The sequence below is a fragment of the Caloenas nicobarica genome, chromosome 16 (assembly GCF_036013445.1).
Source record: "Caloenas nicobarica isolate bCalNic1 chromosome 16, bCalNic1.hap1, whole genome shotgun sequence".
Taxonomy (NCBI): domain Eukaryota; kingdom Metazoa; phylum Chordata; class Aves; order Columbiformes; family Columbidae; genus Caloenas; species Caloenas nicobarica.
This window is the reverse complement of record NC_088260.1, coordinates 5,577,160-5,594,127: the sequence shown is the minus strand read 5'-3', so window position 1 is coordinate 5,594,127 and position 16,968 is coordinate 5,577,160. Positions and strand designations below refer to the sequence as shown.

At 42.4% G+C, this 16,968-nt stretch overlaps 1 protein-coding gene across 1 annotated transcript; it reads left to right on the top strand.

Moving 5' to 3' along the window:
- Positions 1-132: 132 nt before the first annotated feature.
- On the top strand, positions 133-4,094 carry RPL6 (ribosomal protein L6). The gene is made up of 7 exons (XM_065646215.1): positions 133-239; positions 935-1,168; positions 1,259-1,357; positions 1,678-1,821; positions 2,783-2,831; positions 3,206-3,390; positions 3,896-4,094. Exons 2-7 carry the CDS (start codon positions 935-937, stop codon positions 4,046-4,048), a joined length of 864 nt encoding a protein of 287 aa, XP_065502287.1. The 5' UTR covers positions 133-239; the 3' UTR covers positions 4,049-4,094.
- Positions 4,095-16,968: the final 12,874 nt, after the last annotated feature.

Genomic DNA, 16,968 nt, shown 5'->3' with positions numbered 1-16,968 from the left:
AGCAGCAGGGCCGCGATCCCCGCTCCCGGAGCCGCTGGTCACCACGCAGCCTCCCCCGAGGTGGAACGCGGGTGTCCGGTGTTGCCCCCTCCCCGGTGACCCGGGACTGGCCGGGGCAGAGCTTGACTAGCCCGGACTACAAGTCCCAGCGTGCTCTGCGGCCGACGCGGTGACGTCAGACGCCGCGCTGTCTTTAGGCCACTGCTACCCGGGTGTAGGTCCCTTTCCCTCCCCGGAAGGTAAGAATGGCGGAGCGGCGGCGGGCAGGGCCGGGACCCAACGGGCGCGATCCGCCGCCATCTGCCCTTGGGTGGCTGTGCTGGGCTCACGGGCCCGGCCCGGCGCCCTCGGGGAGACGGCGATGGGGCCCAGGGACCGATATGGGGCGGGAGTGGAGCGGGAGGCTAAGCCGCCTCCGGCCGGGCCAGGCCGCAGTTGGTTGCGGGATCGGGCTGGGCCTCACCGGCCAGGCCGGCGCCTCCCGGGACGCGCCACGGCCCAGCTGAGGAGCGAGAATTGGGGCTGGAGCTGGAGACCTCCGCAGAGCTGAGCGGTAGCCCGGAGAGAGCCGGCGCAGCCCCACGGTCTGGCGGGGCCCGGCAGCTCCAGCGGGGCCGGGGGTTGTCCCGAGCCCCGGGTGGCTGTGAACGCCCCGGGGACAAGAGGGCGGCTCTGGTCTCGGGCGTGTGTTCACGTTTTGTTGGGCTTCCAGCCGAGGAGGGCTCGGATGTGTTCGGTGAACTTGGAGCTGTAACGTGGAGGAGCATGTGGTGTGATCGGTGGGTGTGCAGCAAGCAGAATGGTGTTTCACTCTGCAGTTCTTAGAATGATGTGAAGAATAAAATTCCAATTCCTTTATTTTGTTTTTGCCGTTTAGACACTCCTCTGCATACCTTGTAATAAGTCCTAATTTCTGGTTTATTTGGCTCCACAGATGGCGGGCGAGAAGGCGGCCGGTGAGAAAAAGCCCAAGAAGAAGACGGGTGAGAAGGCGCCGGCTGCGCCGAAGGCGACCCAGAAGGATGTGGGTGACAAGAAGAAGAAGGTGAAGAAGCATCATGCCAGCCGCAACCCTGTCCTGGCGCGGGGGATTGGGAGATATTCCCGGTCAGCCATGTATGCCAGAAAAGCACTGTACAAGCGCAAGTACACTGCTCCGGAAACAAAGGTAGGACAATAACTACTGTGTTTAAATAATCATGTTTTTCATGGTGACTGTTTTGAAATTTCATCTGGTTTCCATTTTCTTTGCCTACAGATAGAAAAGAAAAAGAAAGAAAAGCCACGCGCGACCATCACCAAGCCAGTTGGTGGGGACAAGAATGGAGGCAGCCGTGTGGTTAAAATCCGCAAAATGGTGAGAAAAATAACTCAGGCGCTGGCAGTTTGATGCTGTTACATGTAACTTTTGATGAGCTGATGCGACCCTCTGTTGGGGCAAAAGTGGGTTGTCCTCTGCCATTTGTATCACTGTGCTCAACTGGGAGCATGTGCGGAAATACAGAGCTGGTCTCTGCTTTCACTGTTGTGTAATTGTACAGAAAATACTCAGTGTGTTCCTGAAGCGCAGGTTGCAGCATAAAAAAATCCTTATGAAAGGATGAATTTAAACTGTAGCAAAAGCTTTCTGTGTCATGAAATACAGGGTGATACAACATTTTGCTTCTCTTTTTCTAGCCCAGATACTACCCCACCGAAGATGTTCCTCGCAAGCTTTTGAGTCACGGCAAAAAGCCCTTCTGCCAGCACAAGAGGCGGCTGCGAGCCTCTATCACCCCAGGAACTGTCCTGATCCTGCTGACCGGGCGTCACAGAGGCAAGGTAACAGGGGACGTGGACTCTTAAGGTGCCTTTGCAGCATTTCTGCGCCGAAACTGTTTGGAGGGAGCAGAAGTTTCCTGAACTCGTGTCACGGGACTCTGCTCAGCCACGAAATGTGAATCTGCACGTTATGAATTCTGTGTAAATGCTTTCTCTCATCCTGCTTTTAGGGGAAACAGTCTTTAAACTAATATTCTTCTGCACAGAGCTGGAAATAAAACAGGCTAGTCCAGTTGCTTAGACAGAATTAAGAGAGTTTTCCTGCACTGCAGAGAAGTGCGTAGATTCACGTCCTGCGAACTTTGTGTTGCAGAATGGCAAACCCGATGCCTGTTTCTGTTGCTGTTGCAATGAGGCCAAAACTTTGTCTTATGCTACGTTTTCGTTATTAATCTAATTATCAAGGTAACACTTGATCGTTACAGTAAGCTGTTTTCTTCATCTTAATGATGTTTACTAACAGATCTTAACTGATGTCCTTTATTTTCTTGAATTCTTTGACTCCCATGTCACGTTACTGAAAGGAATGTGGTTCAGGGAAGGAAATCTTGACCACAAGGGAAAAATGCAACTGGGGGATGGCTCTGACCCTGTGATACATTGTGGTGCCCTTCTGGGTTTTGCCTAGTTTGTACAAAGAATTTGGGTTGGGATGGTTGTCTCACCATCTTCTAGAATAGGCAAAGATTAAAAAAAAAAAAATCATACTAATTGGCTTTGCACAGCCTCAAATGGTGAAGGGTCATGATTTGTCGCAGATGTGGTAACTCTGGTTGGTATTTTGGCTCGTTCAATGGTCACTTCTCCAGTTGCACAGTTGTGCCCAAGCCAGGATGCTTTGTCAATGCTTGTAGCAGTAAAACGGGCCGAGTGGTACAGTAAAATGGGCATGGTGCCGCTTTGGTTGCCCTATTTCAGTGCTGCAACTTGAGAACTAATGTCACATCTCATCTCTTTTCAGCGCGTTGTCTTCTTGAAGCAGCTTGGAACTGGCCTTTTGCTTGTTACGGGTAAAAAACTTAAATATGATGGGTTTTTTCGTTCAGGGGTTTTAAGTTCAAGTCTGTCTCTGGGGTTAGTATCGCTACAGATCTGCATGTGGATGGTTCGGTGCATCACGTGTTCATGTACCTATGCAGAATCATGTTTTGTGACTTTCCAGGGAAGCAGAGGGGAGATAATTAAGTTCCAATAGCCCGGAAGACATTAGGAAGTGTGTTTTGGCTTTTCCATAGGTCGTGGGAAGGGCTTTGTTGATCAGATTTTAGCTGTAGGCGTCTCTGAAGAAACTAACCATCTACACTACAAAAATTCAACTTAGAAGCAGAGGTTGTTGCTAGGCAAGCTAACCTTGTGTTCTCTTCTGTTCTTCCTCTGCCTTCAGGACCCTTGGCTGTCAATCGTGTCCCTCTGCGTAGGGCCCATCAGAAATTTGTTATTGCTACATCTACAAAGCTTGATATCTCTGGAGTGAAAATTCCCAAGCATCTCACTGATGCCTACTTTAAGAAGAAGAGGCTGCGTAAGCCCAAGCACCAGGAAGGCGAGATCTTTGACACCGAGAAAGAAGTAAGGAACATGATTGTTCGTTCTCTTTGAATGTTCTTGTTACCTAAAGCCAGGCTGGAAAGGGGGAAATACCATGAAACAAATGGACAATTGAATTTTAAGTGGTCCTCAATAAAGTGAGGTAATGCCATTAAAATTAATTAATACAGCAGCATTGAGATAAAGCCATTTTAAATTTGGGGATTCTTTTCTCCTTGTCCCTTAGCAGAACAGCAGCCGTGATTATTCCAGATAAATGTCTTTTTTTTGACCGAGAAATACCTTTACTGGTTTGATCCTGCCAACAGCCTGCTGCTGGCTCCGATATCTGCAATGTAGGCCCAGCAGCGGCTTCAGTTCTCTCGGCCACCTCCAGGCTCGTACCACCTTTCCCATATTTAGAACCAATGGAGAAAAGGTTTCCTGAAAATGCCAGAACTCGGGGTTTGCGCTGAATTTTCTCATCTTCGTAGAAGAATCTCAAGTCACTCTGCAGGATTTTAACATTATTCTTTGTACTTTATAGAAATACGAGATAACGGAGCAACGCAAGACAGACCAGAAGGCAGTGGATTCGCAGATCCTCACACGAATCAAGAAGGTGCCTCAGCTCCGTGGGTACCTGCGTTCCACATTCTCTCTCTCAAATGGGGTCTATCCTCACAAACTGGTGTTCTAACTGTTCTGAAAGCACCACATTAAATTTGAAGGGAAAAAAGAAAGGATTTCTGGTGTCTTCATTGCAGTCCGTAACAACGTGTTGCACAAATCTTGCAATGCATCTTATTTAATGGATAGGAAAACTGTGGCATGAAATTCTGAGGGGATATATGTAGATTACTAGAATTCTGGATGTAGGGGGTTTTATTTCTTTGGTTTGGGTTTGTGATTGTTGGGAACCATAACAACATTTGGTATGTATGTCCCCTCCCAAATCCCATATTCTTTTTCCTCTTCTTTGTTTATCCTTGTGAGATGTAACACTTTAGTCAGGAATAATACCACCTGCTTAGATCAAAAAGCAAAAGAATGATTTTTAATTCTGTAGGCTCAGAATTGAGTTAAAACCCAAACTGTTTCAGTGCAAGGCAAGTGTTTTTTTTATCGTGGGAGATTTCTAGGGTCTTAACGATTTTTTTTTTGTATCAAAAACTGGCAGAAAGCAAGTTGAGAGAGCCAATCCTGTCTGGTTTTTATCTCTGTAGAGGTCAGTTACCAGATATCTGGAAGAGGATGCTTGGGTAGCAATAGCTCTGCTCTTACAAAAACCGAGGATATACATATTAACAAATCTGGCACGTTTGAGCTCTTTCTTAGCCAGACTTAGGCAGGAAACAAGGGTTATATAACTGCACCATCTGTCTTCCCATTAATTCTTAGCTGGAAGTAGCCAATGGGGTCAAACTTGATGGGAGTTGAGATTTCATCAAATTCATACAAGCGGCAGGAAAAGGGGCTAGAAAAGGGAGTAACGAGACCCTCGCTGAGGCAGAAACTGCAATGTCACAGTCGTGGGGAAGGAGGAATCGGGCTTCGTGTGCTCCAGAGCCGATGCAAAACCTCAAACACCCGCAGAATACCTGTCCCAAGAGACTGTGGCCACCTTTATAGGTGAAGCTGGCAAGCATTAGCGTATGGAAGTACATATATCACACTGGTTACTCTTCTACCATCTTCCTCTTGATACATTAACATTAAATATGAGTGTGGTTCAGCAGAGGGAGTCAGTGAGCAAGCTTTGTCCAAACACTCAACTTCTGCCCCGCTGGTGCATCTCCTGTTGCTCTAAGCTTGGTTCTGTTCTGTGGAGCCGCTGTAATTTTCCCTGTCATCAGAACTACATCTGGGATGAGTTACATCTTCTGTTGTATACGGTTTGGTGGATAATGGGTATAATCAGAGGTTTTTTAAGTTAATGTGAGATTTTACTGCAGTGATGGAACTGGCCTGTTTGCATAAATCAACTCTAAAAACACAGAAGTGTTGCACGCTTCTCACTGCTAGTACTAAGAGAAGTTCACTGATGCTACAAAAGACCTTAACCCAATATGCTGAGAAAGCTCACTTAAAGTAAAAACTGTATGTGGGAACATTTAAATGGGAAAAGTCCAAAACTATCAAGTAGACCTCTTGATCAAAGTAGTTTGTAGCAGCATGTGGTGGTGTAAAGTCTGCAGATAGACTGGGCCACACAGAGGCTAAGAGGACACTCAAGAGGCTCTAGTGCTTCAGTTGTTCCCCTCTGGGAACAGGGAAGTTGTAGTAACAAATTAGGGCTGGTCTGAGAATAATTGGGCATTTAGATACAATGGTGTTTTCTGTAATTATTGATTACTCATTTGTGTATCAGAAGATGTGACATGATACTTGGAACCATTCACCTTGTTTACTGGAAGGGGAGGGTTTGTCTCCCCATGTGCTGTCAGGAAGTGATTTGATAACACAGAAGAAATGTTCTCGCGTCCCTCACCAAGGTTATGTCACCTGTCTGACCAGGTGGTGTGACCAGTGACACAGCCCTGCAAGGTGGGGAGGGAGAGGAATGAATATTTTCCTGCTGGTTTAGATCCCTGAGCTGAGTCACTGTGGGACCAGATGAATGCTGGGGTGGGAGCAGGCCTGCTGCTGGGGGAGCTAGCTGCTAAGTCAAATTTTAACATTAAATCATGCCAAGCAGCTCCTTGGGCTTTGCTGCAGAAAATGGAGACAGCAAAACCCTCGTCTTTCATAAGGCAGCCAGTGGACAGCTGTGATTTGTCTCTTGCTTAACCTCTAAAATATTTTCCTTAAGCCTTGTGAAATCTGGCTTTTTTTCTGAAATACTCTGGAGTGGGGGATGGAAAAGAGGAAAAACAAGGACTGTCCAGATGACCCAACGCAGAAACAAAGTGAATATTCAGAAGGCTTTTTCAATCTAGATAATACTGTCCGATACCTGAAAAATCCTTCCACCACATAAAGAGCTTTTGTGTGCGTTCTCGCTGTCCCGCAGCTTTTCTCATTCCGAGCATGTAAACAGTTCTGCAGTCCTGCCTCGCTGAGTCACTGCTTTTCACTGAGCATCCCCCGCAGAAGAAGCCAGAGACATCCAAAGCCTCCATCACCCAATGAAAAGTGCTGGAGATACGCAGGTCCAAAAATAGTGACAGACTCAACCACAGCAGCACTTCATTAGCATCAAATGTGCTCTTTGCTTCAGCTGCCTAATAAAGTGATATGTAATTATAATAAAGCATCCTTTTGAGAGGAAAGAGAGAGGGATGTTGGCTTTCTCAGGGAACTGGTGATAAGATGCAACACTTCATTATCTACAGGCACCTATTTTAACCTATCGGCTGCCTCTGTGAAGTGACCTAATGTCCAGTGATCAGCTATGGAGTTCACCTGTGCTATAGGATATCTATAGGATGTGTGTTGTCACGCAGGGGCAGCTGAACCTTTTCCTCCAGCATCTTTCCATCTGGTCTCTGCTTTCCCTCTCCTCGTGGTTCACACAACTGTTGCCACTGGGATACTCAGCCCCACTTCTGCAAAAAGTCATTCTGGATCTCTCCACAAGCTTCATCAAGAATAAACAGAATTTGGGAACAGTTTCTTAATGTTCACCACCTGGAGGAAGCTCTGCTTTAGCCTCACAGAAAATGTAAGCAAGATAAGCTGAGAAACCATTCATGGAGAAGAGCTGGCCTAGGCCGCCTCCCTCTAGCAAATGCAATATAGCTCCTCCTACTCTTCTCCAAATGCCAATTCCCTTCTCATTTTAAATTATTCAAGCATAGAAACCACATCCAAATGGATTTTACTACCAGAATTTCTTTCAGATTCTCTGTATATTCTTCTTTCAGTACATTTTGTTTCTTGTCTTTCAGCAAAGAGGGCTTCCTGGTCTCTCCATATTAAAATCAACTGTTTTTTTAAGATCAAAACTGTCTTTTACAGTTTTCTACCCAGTGCTTAAAATTTCAGGCAAGAAATTACCCTGCCCAGTTTGAAACTGGACAGCAGACTTCTGCCCTGGCTCACCACGAAGGCTGTTACTGAGGCTCTTAAAGTCCTACTAAGATAAGAGCTCACGCCATTCTCAGGGGATTCAGCAGTTTACCACTCTACAAATATCAGTGGCTGCTTCGATTTTATCAGCTATTGCTGTTACAAGATGGACACGTGGACGGTTTAGTCCAAGAGATGTAGAACTACAGAGGAGTTATGGAAACTCCACAGCACTTTCTTCCGTCATTAATGTCCTGAAGTAGCAGGTCACGTAAATGATGTAATCATGTGGGTCCAGGATCGAGAGCTCCTGCTCCTATTCTGGTTTGGGGACAGCGCTGAAGGTCCCAGTGACTTGTGTGGGAATGTGAGGGTCCAGGAAGAGGGGAACTATTTACCTGGTAATTTGATTTCTGCAGTTCTCCTGCATTACAGTCTGCGCTAAGCACTTGACAACTCATTGTTTGCACAATCAGAGCAACTAAATGTTAAATCTTGTTCATAATAGTTCTTGCTGGGTTTTTTCCTCATTGTTCAGAACAAAGCGAGCCGGTCCCACTGGCTGTAATCGACCTTTGCACTGAGTCACGCAGGGCTGGTCCGTGATGGTTGGATGTGGAATTTAATGTGCTTGCCAATGAGCAACCATGACATTTCTTACTTGCTTAGTTCCTTTTTCATAGTTTATTGGTTTTTGGGGTTTTTTTAGACCAGTCTAGTTTCGACCCTCTCATAGATGAAGAGTCAGGAAACATTTTTGTCAGGTGACTGCCTTTTTTTGCTCATTTTATCCTTGTTTTATCCCCATTAATTCAAGGCTTATCTTTCTCAGGGGAAACAACTTTACATGGTGGATTGTACACACAGCCAGTAACTTCTATGACCTACCCATGGTTCACACCATACCAAACATAAATACTTGTTAGTAGTAATAATGATAAGAAGAGAGGAAGCAAGGCAGTCAAAATATTACTTGAGATTAAAGAAATCCAATTTTTTTTTTCAGCTATATTGATTTTCCCTGTGATCCTGAGTGAGTAAGTTAATTTCAGTGAGCTCAGTGCTCACATACCTGCAGAACAGCACTAATACTTTCTCATATCGGCTCTGAAGAAGTGTTTTAAACTTCTGCAGGCATACAATTTATGACAATGCTCTAAAGTACGTAAAAGAATAAAAAGTCTATCCTTGCATGACACTTGGGAGGGGATCTGATCCATTATTCTATTCTTCCTCTACTGAGATCATATCAACATTTAATACTAAAAAATAGGAACGTCGTGTTGTGTTCTGGCACAGGTGGGATGAAGAATAAATGTTTTCATAGACCTATTTATCAGGTGTAATGTCATTTTTTTGCAGAACTTAGTCCATTATATTTGTACAGGACAGTACAGCTAAAAGATTTAGAGTCTCTGGTGACATTCTGTGTTTCCACATTTTGTCTAATTAGAGTTTCTAGCCCTTTGTCTGCTGATTTTTTTTTCCTAATGATCATAATAAACAACTTCTCATACTTTACATTCACTGAGAACATTGGCCTCGTAACACCCAACAGAGGTAAAAACTGCCATTATAACACCGAGAAACCATACACAAAGGTAAAATGATTTATTCAATCCATTGGAGTAAGGCAGTGGGATGCAGAGAACCACACCAAGTTGGAAAAGGAAAGGATTTAAACCTCATGAAGAAAATAGGAGACTAAACCAGAAGCAATTCCGTCTTCATCCATCTTGTCAGTCCTACCTGATAGAGAGATTTTCCACTCTCTTGACAGATGCACTTAGGATGTAATTGTTTTTAAATTTAAGGCTTTCAGATATCACCATGTGCTATACATGGTATCCTATTGTTCAAAATGCCTGTTTTCACATGAGGAAATAAAACACAAAGATAAAACGGACAAAACCAGTCCTAGGCAGCAAGTCCTTGATATACAAGGGAGGAAGGTTATTTTTCAGAACAAGGAAATATGAAGGGTCTAAAAAGAATGATGCACCCTCAAAATGTTTCACTGGAGATGTTTAGGTAAAATCAGTATTAAAATTACTGGTATGAGTGTCTTGCTAAGCTGAAATGAAGATCTATGTCATGGAATTTCATAGAAATCAGTGGGTAACCATAATCGTTCCTTAAAATAAGCACAAAAAATAAACAAATGCCCTTCTAGAATTGAGGAACTGAAACAACAGCAACTATTACTCAAATGACAGGCACATGGCAAAGCTTCTGTACATTGTCCATTATCCACATGGCTTCCCTCTGGACTGACACAGAAAGTGCAAAAAGGGCATTTGAAATCTGGAGCTTTGTGTTTGTGTGAGAGAAAAAAAAAAAACCCACACATGCACATAGTAGGGACACAGAGGGAGAAAAAAGAAAACTGCAGTTTGAGGCTGCTGATGCAAGAGAACTTTTTTTTTTTGGTCAAAATACTGGCCTGGGTCAAAGTACTGTGAACAAAAATCTGTGGTTTACTTAAGCCAGCAGTCTATGAAAGAAGACTTTTCATGCTTCGTAAATAAACAGGACTTCATCAAGACGATGGCTAGCATGACCATGTAACTGTCTTCTAACACAGGCAACCCATTAATCTCCAAATGGGCTAACAGCTTGAATCAAAAAAAAGAAAAAAAGAAAAAAAGAAAAAGAAAATAATACAAATAACATCACAAATTATGTGACTTGGGCTTACTTGAAACAACAGCTGATTTCACAAGTACCTGAGAAGTGTCCCCCAGCATGAGCAGCTGTCTCCTGGGGACTGATAAGAACACTCATTATAATTTCTATCATTCTCCCCATCCTGTCACCTCGAGCTGCAACTTTTCACGTCATTCAACTGGCCACCGCACCAAGCCTGCGGAGTCTGGATAATCAAACCTAAAACCTGGCTTTTTTATGTGTTTGTCATGCCCAATCAACAGCCATATGACAACAATCTGGAAGAAGGGAGGAATGTGCACAATATATGTCATGTGGTTGCTGCACTGCACATGAAACCTGGGCTGATGCTATTTGTGAACCTACACTCTAACGAAGGCGGCGATGCTGGTACCGTCCTCCAAACAGCTGGTTGGCTTTGGGTGACTGACAGACAGCGCTGCTTTCAGTCCTCCTGTTGAATGATTGCTCGTGGTGTTATTTTAGTTGAAGGGCAATTAACTGTTCTTCATGGTTTATCTGTAGGCTACTTGTGATGTTGTTCTTTTTAAAGAAACACTGCGATGTTGTTAAGCATGAAGTCAAGGGTTCATAAAACAATTCCAGGAAAGTCTGACTTTTACCTGTCAAGATCAGGATTTCATTAGCACTTGACATTCCACTGCAGCATTCATAAACTCTACGATATTTCAAATAAAGAAACCGTCCTACCTGTAGCAGCATGAAGAGATTTTCAACTGTCCTGGCTTTATCGGGGGCCAGCCTGTGGAACTGTGAATTCTTTGGCCTTCACTGGTTTATGCCATCTGGCTGTAAGGAACAGAGGGAAAAGCAGGTGAGTCATAGTGAGCATGGGAAGATTGCACCTCTAACAGAAATCAGCACAACCCCTTCACTAACAAACCACAGCAGACATCTACATCCTTTTCTGTTTGTTTCCCTCCTATTTTTACTCCATCAAATTGTGACTTCATTGTATAAGAGTTCTCACTCTTCCTTTAAAAGTAGATTATTGGCTGGAAATTAGAGGAAAGGGATATTGGAAAGAACAGGAGAAACACTTCAAGAAAGCAAGGAAGGGGCAGTAGCACTATGGGAAGAGCACCTTTGGAGATGTGGGCTGCAAAACAACACCACACAGAGAGCAAAATTGCTCTCCCTGGAGAAAAAGGCGTTCCAATTTGCGCTGCATGGTTTCAGTCCTCAATTAGTGGCTCTCAGATTTAAGTTCATTTTGAATGCCTGTCACCGCTGAAGAGAAAATCAGTACAGACTACAGCGTTTTCTCAGGCCAGGGATGCACTGACCTGGCTTCCTTTTCTTACAAGAAAGGGTAGTTAGTGCTGCAACGCCTGCAAAAACCTGCTAATTAAGACTTCACAGGATCTTGGAACTGATTTGTGAATTTCAAGTAAAAGACAAAGACAATAAAAGTTCAAAAGCCACCTCATTTAAAGTTCTCATTTCAAATCCTACTTTGGCTCTTTTCTTTGGTGTCCTGTTGTTTCAGACTCTCTAGTGACTGTTCTCTCTTTTATAACACCTTCCTTACTTGGAGATGGGCTTACGAAAGGTAAGTCATTTTTGGATGAATAACATGTAATGAGTTGTGGGTTTTATTCCCAATATTGCCAAATCAGCATGGGCAACTCTAAAAAGGATGTAAAAAGGTACTAGAATAGATGTAGTATAATTTAAGAATCTCTATTGCCAGCAATGATATAAATAAGGATAAATAAATTACAAATAAAACATAAACTTCTGTAGATGTCACAACAATATTTTTTCTGCAACACTATACAGGCTGTCCCTAAGCCAGTTTTAATGATATGGGAGATATTAAGAAAATGTACAGCTGGCAGAAAATTTGCCAGTAATTGAATTCAACTCACTTTGTGAATGAGTCATATTTAACAAAACCTCATTTTGAAAAAAATTAAGTACAATGTTAAAACAGATTTCTGGAGTTTTCATTTCAATATTAATTTTATTCAGCATCAAAATTATGATGAAATTATATCAAATAAAAATAAACTAAAACAATGGGACATACGTATTAAATAAAAATTTTACACATTATAAGATAAAATTGGAATAAAAAGAAAACTGAAGTAAGTTCATTGTCCTGAAATGTACTTTCTCTCCTGAAATGTTATATCACAAATGTCAAAATTTCAGCTTTTTATTCGAATTGGGATTAAACATTTTTGATAAATATTCTGTAAAACTCTGCCCAGTTCTCCATCAACTTTGAGACAATGTCTGTGAAGGGCCATCCTGATGGGGAGACAGAACTCATTTCTCCCACAAATGTTTTCCACTGAGGGTGATGAGAGCCTGGCCCAGGTTGCCCAGAGAGGTGGTGGATGCCCCATCCCTAGAGACATCCCAGGCCAGGCTGGACAGGGCTCTGAGCAACCTGAGCTGGTGAAGATGTCGCTGCCCATGGCAGGGGTTGGGCTGGATGAGCTCTGAAGGTCCTTCAACCCAAACCATTCTGTGATTCTATGATATAAGTTTTGTGAAATACAGATCTTGTTCATTACAGCTCTTGTTCAATATAAAGGAAAATGAACTTCACCTCCCCACCCACCCCATAAAGCTAGTTAGCTAGTTAACCAGCTGGCTGGTTAACCAGGGACAGATTTCCCCCAGCAGAACGTTGGTGACCCATCCCCAGGCAGCTCTTCCCCTCCTCAGCACCTGCAAATTGAAGATATGGTGCTTCCCTGCCTCGCAATACAGCTGCAGCTCCTATCCCCACGTTTCACATTTCCTTGGGTGATGTGAACATCCTCATCCTCCCCCGGGAAGCCTGCTGGCAGGTTTGACAACATGCTTCAATCAGCGCTGAATGAACGTTTCAGGGAGTTTAATGAATCAGACATAAGCCCTGGCAGATCACCGCACCCGACTCCTGGAGGAGTCGACATCCTGTTTGCCTCTTCACGCACCGGGGCCCTGCACTGGGACAGCAGTGTGATCCAGGGGTTAATAATTCTCATTTTCTGTATGATGTACCAAGACTGACTTTACGTTGTAATTCCCATTAAAATACAAGCATGAAGTGTTCATACTATTTAATGTAAAGGAGGAAAATAAGTTAAAAATGAGAGGGCTTTAACATGTTTAACTGATTCATTCTCATTTTTTAATTACTGGAGATTTAAAATTATGATATATGGCTGTGACCCCAGGTGGGACTAACACTCATTTTACTAAAATTAAAGCTCAGGTCTTTTAACAGAAAATACTAAAAAAAAAGGATATTTTAGATGTCTGCTTTGGAATGGACAGCTTTGAGAAACAAGGAGATGCTCCTAGAAGAAAAAAAGTCTGCATGTTCCATGTCAGTAACCAGAATTCTTTCTTGTTATCAATGAATAGCTCTCAAACACGGAGATTTGCAGGATTAATATTTCAAGCAATTTACTGGGAAAATTATAGAAAATTATTGAAATACAGATGTAGAAACTTGAACAATTTCTTGAGAGTGTAGTAGAAAATCAGCTTATGTAACTTTTTCTTTCCAAGAGTTTTAGATAAAACCTGATATAAAATACACAGTATATACGAAGCTGGAGATACTTCCAATGAAAGATATGTTTGGGATTTGCACCTAGGTATCAGCCCCATCCCTATACTGACCACTTGCAGCATTACAGTAGCATTGCCAAGCTGCCCTCCTCTCTTTTACAAGAGAAAGAAAACACTACTGACCTTGCAGCCGTACATCAATCAAAAACCCTACAGTTTGTAACTTGTTCTCAAGAACTAATTTTAAAATCCTCAGATCTCAACCAAGCTGTTAGAGATTTTGTCAATTTAACATTACAAACCCCGGGAAACACTTTATAAAGTAGACCTCGTAATAATTCCTATTAATTACAAAAATCCATCTTGTTACATTTATACTTTTACAATATTGAGTAGAATATTTTAGCAGACTTTTTTGCGTTTATTTTTTTCCTTGTTTTACTGCACCACTTTTCAGGGAGGTTGAATTTTAAAACAGTACTGAATAGCTGTATTTAAAACCTACCTATTTTTGGATATTACTAATGAGTCTTCTGAGACATTAGAGATTCAGAAATTCAGGACAACCACTAAGGGGTGTGTTCAGCTCCCAGCCACTCTTCCTCAGGGAAGGGCAGCATTTAAATACCTCCCTTCATAAAAGGCTTCTTGCGTTAAGTTCTTGAATAAGAAAATGAGGCACGAGATTACTGAGAGTAATGCTAAATGCCAGCTTGCTTTGTTTCTGCATGTAAAATACTGCAAACAGAATTTAAGCGTAAGTTGTTGTTTGATTTACAAGCTCAGTGTGAGTCAACAATACCATACAGCTGCAGAGAAAGCAAAGATGATGCTGAGACACTTACCAGGAGTATTGCATCAAAAACACGGAAATCTGCCCAAATCATTTCATGCTTTTAAGGCTTCATCTAAAGTACCAGCAGCTCAAGAGAGATGTGGACAAGTTGGAGGAAACCCCAAAGCGCAGAAGAATGTTCAGACTTCTGGAGTACATGGCCTACAGAGAAAGTTTGAAAGGACGGGGATTATTTAGTGCAGAGATGACGGAGAGGAGTTGTGGTCACAGCCTTCACACATGAAAAAGGCTGCACATAAAAGAAAGGAAAGAAACTGTTCTCTCTGCCTACAACAGCTGAAAAAAAATGAAAAGCCTTAAATTACAGTAACACAAGTTCAATTAAGCGTTAGGAAACTCTCTAACTGTAATGACAATTCAGTAATGGAGGAGATGGGACAAGTATGTGTAACAAGTAGTGTAGTTACACCTCGTGTCACAGCACCGGATCAGGTTGCCTCTAAGAAAACATTCCAGCACTTTTATTATGATTCTATAATTTACATTTCTTTCATGTCCAATTTAACTAAGGCTATGTTTGCGAGGTAGGTGATTCATACTCATGTTTCCTATAATAAAATTGTCCTTATTCATTTTAATAAAAATCTCTTTTTATTTGTTCTTCCTTCCTCAAGCCTACCTTGGTATCAGTCAGAGCCTTCTTCAGAGATTATTGCTAATATATCAAGCTGAGAAAAATGTGAATATTTTTCTTTTGCAACTAAAATATATTTCTGAAGTTTGATTTTTTTTTTTTATTTCACTGCCTGGTTTGTTTTTTCTCTGATTTTTTTCCACCTCAGTTCTTCCTAAGTTTTACCTGAAGAAAAATGAAGAAACTGTATTTTTAATCATAGTTAGTGTGCCAAGAAATGCCAGTATTCCTTGCATCGTGGCCTTATTAATGATGGCATTCAGGCTCACTAAATAACTCTACTAGGCAGAGGAGACAGGTTTCTGGGTATGGAAATCTGGTTATTGCAGATCACATAAAAATAGAAACTATTTCTTCTGTTTCTTAGTGCCACAATGGTCATTAAAACTCAAACTGCCATTTCTAAATGACCAGAAAGATGTACAGCAAATTTCCACCATATGTTATAGCTGTTAATACAAAATTAAACTGGAGAGCGAGACAATGGTCCTTTAAATTCAATTACCTAATAGGCAAATAAGTAGTAATTTTGAGGCAAGAATGGTGAATTTCCATTTTCATCTCATGGGACTGAATTTTTGCCCATAGACCATTAGCATCTTCAGGTAAATCTCAGTAACCGTGATCCACAGAGATGCACAAGGGCACATTCAGCTGCAGAACCGGGGACCTGCACGTAACGAAGCTCATTCCAGAATCGGGTCTCCAGAGGCGGACACGACCGCAGCCACAACAGCAGCCACCCACCTGCTCCAAAAGAATTAAAGTAAAAGACTGGTTTTCTATACAAGCATATTTACAAGTTAAGGATTTTATTTCTTCGGCTTGATGATTTATGTCACAAAGTTATTCTAGTCTGGTTTTTAAGTCACATCATCTCCCATAATGTAGTACGAGACTTCTTTGTAGTTACTGCAGTACACCTCTGAACACTACATTGAAGTTACTGTGGATGACATTTTCTGGGGATGTGCAGAACAAAAATAATTTTTTTTTTTCATTATATTATACAACATCTTCTGCAGCAGATGCCGGAAAAGCTGCATTATATTTGCTGAATTCATTACAGGGCCCCAATACTGAGCATTTAATGTAGAAAGCTATGTCAGCATTCCATGCTATGTAAGCTTATAGACTGTATAATGTACTGATAATTCCTGAATGGCAGGCAACTAAAATAATTTAGTAAATCTTACGTTTACTAGTAATTATTTTATTTGCCTGCACTGAGGCAGGACAGGACACATTTCTCAGTTTTATGGCATTAGATTAATTCAATAACTGATTTTAAACTTTGAATTGTCAAATCAATACAATTCAGAAGAAATCCAAATAAGCAAATAAATAACTATAAAATGGTAAACATCCCCTCTGTTGGGCATGGGATGCCTTCACAGAAATCCAGCTAAAAGGGATTTCTAAAACGTCTGCACCATCTCCAGTTCCCAGTTAAGTGGTCCGCTTTCCGCTCAGGAGCAGCTCAGGTTACTCACCACACCAAACCACACGTATCAGGATCTCGCTGTGAGAAATTGTTCACTGGCGCCCAGCCAAATGACAAAGCGCAGCCCCTGGCCAGTATATAATTCAGCCACACACCTCTTTCTGTGCTCCGGCTGGTGTGAACGCATCCACAGTTACACATGCCTCTCCTCTGGCTCCGAGTCAGCTCCTCGTTCAAACACAAGGCCTTGGTTTGTATTTCAAAGCAATTAGTGGATTGAATCGACAGCTCTATCCAACCCCGATTCTCCATCTGGGAGCTACCGTGACAACCATATTCCTCTGGGATAAAGCTGTCCAGAAGGCCCTGGAAAGAGCATGTGAGAGCTGGAGACAAAGAATTTTCAGCCTGGGGGTTACCCAGCCTGTGAAACAGTCCTTTGGAGAACAACAGATACATCCAAAACTCAGC